The following is a 4157-nucleotide window of genomic DNA, read 5'->3' as shown; positions in this document are numbered from 1 at the left end:
ATTCACCAAGTTCTTTCACCCCCCCCACAAAAAAAAAAAAAAAAGGGTAAATGAGAGGGGCAGCACGGCAGCAGGCCTCCTAGTGCCATTCATGAGGAGACGCTAGTTATTGTTTGCATCACAACAAATGTGATAACACTTTTTTGTACAAAATTTCTATCAAGAAAACTGCCTGTGCCATATTACCTCGTCCTGTGTTCACAGTGGTGGGGCTGAACGCTTTCCACACAATCGTCTCACAGATATTGGTAGCAATGAAGAGAGAGATGCCAGAACCGAGGCCGTACCCTTTCTGCAGGAGCTCATCCAAGAGCAGAACTATCAATCCAGCAACAAAAAGCTACAGTAAAAAAAAGAAATACAACATTAGTCCCATCCCTTCTTAATTTTTATTAAAAATACCCTAGCATTCAAATATAAGGGAAGACTATAGTGTGTGTGTATATATATGTATATGAAGAAGCAGATGGCACACGGATCTTTGTTCTCTGCACGTGGGGCAGGCAGTCCATAGGCTGATTTTTTGACCCTTTCAGAGAGAGACCAAGAAGAGAGGACTAGAAATTACCTGAATTGTGATAAGCAAGCAGATACCAGCACCCATCTCGTGTATATATATGTATATGAAGAAGCAGATGGCACACGGATCTTTGTTCTCTGCACGTGGGGCAGGCAGTCCATAGGCTGATTTTTTGACCCTTTCAGAGAGAGACCAAGAAGAGAGGACTAGAAATTACCTGAATTGTGATAAGCAAGCAGATACCAGCACCCATCTCAGATGGGTCTCCATACATTCCGGTCATCACATAGACAATAGACTGTCCGATGGTAATGATCATTCCAAACACTGTAGAATAAAAAGAAAAAAGTCTGTATTTGACCTGGAAACTGAGGCCAGTGGGAAATCAGAGAAAGATAAATCACTTCTCTGGAGAGGGTTGCGAAGGAATACGTAAGTCAAAGGATGTTTAAATTCAAGGGCAAGTTACATTTATTGTCTGAAATCTGACACTGAACACACAAATACCAGGCACTTCAGAAACATACACGCAGAAGCAAGCGGTTATTGAAGGTTGCTTGAGATATCGAAAACTCTGAGGTTGTTAAGATACTACCTCGGCAACTTACGCTTCTTCTTTTCAGTAAAGAGATCAGTACAAAGTGTAGTACAGCAACAAACAGCTAAAAATACTCAGATTTTTCTAGAAGTCATTTATCAACTGAGCACAGCGATCTCTCATTGCTGAGAAAGAACAATGCTTGAATCCGCAAGGTAAAGCCAGCTACAGCAACCAGCTTAATCAATGGTAACTTCATTAGGTTAACGCTGCCCAAGGCAGCCCAAAGGCTGGGTCCCCACAGCCTACACGCTGCTGAGCTCACGCAGTGAGGTTACAGCGGCAATGCCAACGGCACAGACCCTTCTCCTTCTCAAGCCTTTCTGAAGGAAGAGGCTAACAGCTAACAAGCCGAGAGCAGTAGTAAAAGACTGTCAAAATACAGAAATCTGGAGCACAAGACGAACACACAGCATGACGGAAACCTGTGCATCTGACCCCAGAATTCACCACACGGGAAGCCGACGCTTTCTGTGGCTAAGGTTAGATGTTCTAAACCATCAGCCTCCAATATCAGCTGTTACTCACATTTCTGTGCTCCGTTGAAGAGAGCTCTGTCCTTCGGGGTGTCACCAACTTCAATTATCTTCGCACCTGCCAAGAGCTGCATGATGAGCCCAGAAGTGACAATGGGTGAAATGCCCAGCTCCATCAACGTACCTGACAGACACAGGAAGAGCAAAGAAAGAAAATAACGGAGTGTACCATACCCAGGCACCTTTGAAGAGCAAATTTTTCTGTTCCACCCTTTACATCATGATGAAGACGACATAAAACTCCAAACCTCCAGAAATGTGAAAGGTTTCAATGGCAACAAAAGCTTGTTAACAGTCAGTCTGGTAAGTAATGCAGCACTCCTCAGTGCCTGAAAAACTACGTTCACTGAAGAAGACTTTTGCTGCCAGGAGAAGATTTACTCTGCATGAAACAAAGAGGGAGTTTGCTTTCTGCTTCAACAAGCAGTCCCTTTATTATTCGCCATTTTAAACAGGAAAACCCCAGCTTTTTCCAGGAGTGCACCAAGCTGCACGCACAAGTACACACACATCTCATTAAAACAGAAACTGGAAAACAGCCCATACGATGTATAATGACAAAGGGAAACCCTCAGTTCAGGAAACCGACACCATTCCTAACTCATACCTGCATTAAAGCCTCTACGAGGAACAGAAATTTATACAAACGATCATCAATTTTAATCTTCTGTGAGACAGACTCAAAGATGTCACCCAGAAAAACACAACACGCGTAGAATATGGTTTGAAACCCAAACCAAAGGTTTGAAATACACACAGAAGGCTGTGACAGCAGCAATGCAGGTCAGGAGGAATGGGCTCTTCCCCAACGCTTTCCCTCCAAAACGCTCTTTGAATTTTGTACGTAAATAGACTGTACACAGCCAACCATAAACTCATCTTCCCTCAGAGCTGTGCCCTTCCCAGTGCCACACTAGTTTATGATTTCATGTAATGTAAACATTGAAGAAGAGAGGCAAAAGTCTTTTTATATTTTTGTTAGAGTGCAACATAAAAATGAGTCCAAAAACGTTCAGATTCAAGCTGAAAAAATGCCCTCCTGAAAGACTGACCATACCTCTATTGGATGCCAAAATCACTCTCATCCAGTAGAAAGGATCTGCAGAGTCTGATGACATGATGCCAAACAAGGGAATCTGCATTTCCAACCAACACAGGAAAACAAGATTAAATCAGAGACTCCGTAACATCCTTTAAACATGCCAGCTCTTCCCTGAAAACCAACGAAACATACCTGGCAGCAGACTAAGAAGATGAAGAGCGTGATAGCCGTCCATAGCACCTTCTCCTTGAACTGAATCTAAAGGGAAACAAACAAGACCCAACAATCACAGGTGAGAAAGCTGTCCCGGTGACAAGATCTCGCCAGTCAGGCTGATTTGGATGGCAGCTGCAGCACACTTGCTCTCCTGGAGAAGCGACACAGTACAGGACATCCTATGGAAAATAACTCACTGTTCACCCTTTTTGTCCTACATAAAGCTAAGGAAAACGACAAAGCTTTACTGAAACTCTAATCCAAACAAACAAGCTTACAAGGGCACTTCGAGTACTCCCACAGAAACAAGTCTTACATTTTCATAAAAAGGAGCTTCTGGTGAGAAAGAAGTAACAGCACAGAGGAGCTTACCCGAGCAAACAATCTGAGATAGAACTCAAGGAGCAAAGGCTTTCAAGCTGCTATTTCAAACTTCTCTAGTTTACACTCCATGGTGTGCTGCTTTCGACACGCCACCGCTCGCTGCCACGGCATAACCCCATCTCCCCAGCTGCATTTACCAGCAAACGCGTTCTGGTACAACCATACCCGCGGTACAGGACTTATTAGACAAGCCCTCCCTAAAGCCAGCTGTGCCTAAACCTGGCATCCTCCCAACAGGGGGAAAAACAAAATTCCCCAAAATGTGAACTAAGCTGCAAATATTTTATATTACACAAATAGAAATCTATGAAGAAAATTTTATTAACTTACTTTCCGTTCTGGCTTTTGGATTTCAGGCAAGATAACACAGAAGGGCTTGATTACTTCGAGAAATTTTACTGTGAGGAAATTAGTTAAAAGACAAAGTGAACACACAGATACAAACAACGTCAGGAAAAGCTCCAGTAAAATGGAGTCTGGACATATTTATATACTAACAGTCCCAGTTAAGGGCAAATGTCTGTTGTTGTGTTTGGGCTTTTTAAATTAAATTCTCATCTGTTCTTACTATACAGAGATTCAGCTAGTGCTGTATGGACTGGAAACAGCAGGGAAAAAAAGTCAAGAGTTCTCCTGATTTACTGAGTAGGTTGACAGCACCAAAAAACCCCTTTGCCATTGCTCCGCACGAGTTTATCAATACTCTTGAGCTTTTGTTGCATCATAGCTTCTCCCCTAGCCTGGTCTTTGAGAAATACAGCATCAGTTACACCGGACTGTGGTTTTACACTTACAGCAAATCGTGATTCTCTCCTACATCTACAAAAATAAAGGAATCGACTAAGATGCCTTTCAAGCAGC

The 4157-nt window shown here is 42.8% G+C and overlaps 1 protein-coding gene across 1 annotated transcript in view; it reads right to left on the bottom strand.

Moving 5' to 3' along the window:
- Positions 1-3694, bottom strand: part of SEC61A1 (Sec61 alpha 1 subunit (S. cerevisiae)) — a gene marked incomplete at its 5' end in the record, with an annotated part of 8325 nt that extends 4631 nt beyond the window's left edge. Inside the window, 6 exons of the mRNA XM_010143269.1 lie at positions 187-340; positions 738-847; positions 1647-1778; positions 2712-2790; positions 2889-2954; positions 3627-3694. Of these exons, the coding sequence (XP_010141571.1) occupies positions 187-340; positions 738-847; positions 1647-1778; positions 2712-2790; positions 2889-2954; positions 3627-3694 (609 nt within the window). The remainder of the gene's footprint in view (positions 1-186; positions 341-737; positions 848-1646; positions 1779-2711; positions 2791-2888; positions 2955-3626) is intronic.
- Positions 3695-4157: the final 463 nt, after the last annotated feature.

Source organism: Buceros rhinoceros, unplaced genomic scaffold (genome assembly GCF_000710305.1).
Source record: "Buceros rhinoceros silvestris isolate BGI_N320 unplaced genomic scaffold, ASM71030v1 scaffold14789, whole genome shotgun sequence".
Lineage (NCBI taxonomy): Eukaryota > Metazoa > Chordata > Aves > Bucerotiformes > Bucerotidae > Buceros > Buceros rhinoceros.
Note: the sequence above shows the minus strand (reverse complement) of the source record. Positions and strands in the feature narration are given on the sequence as shown.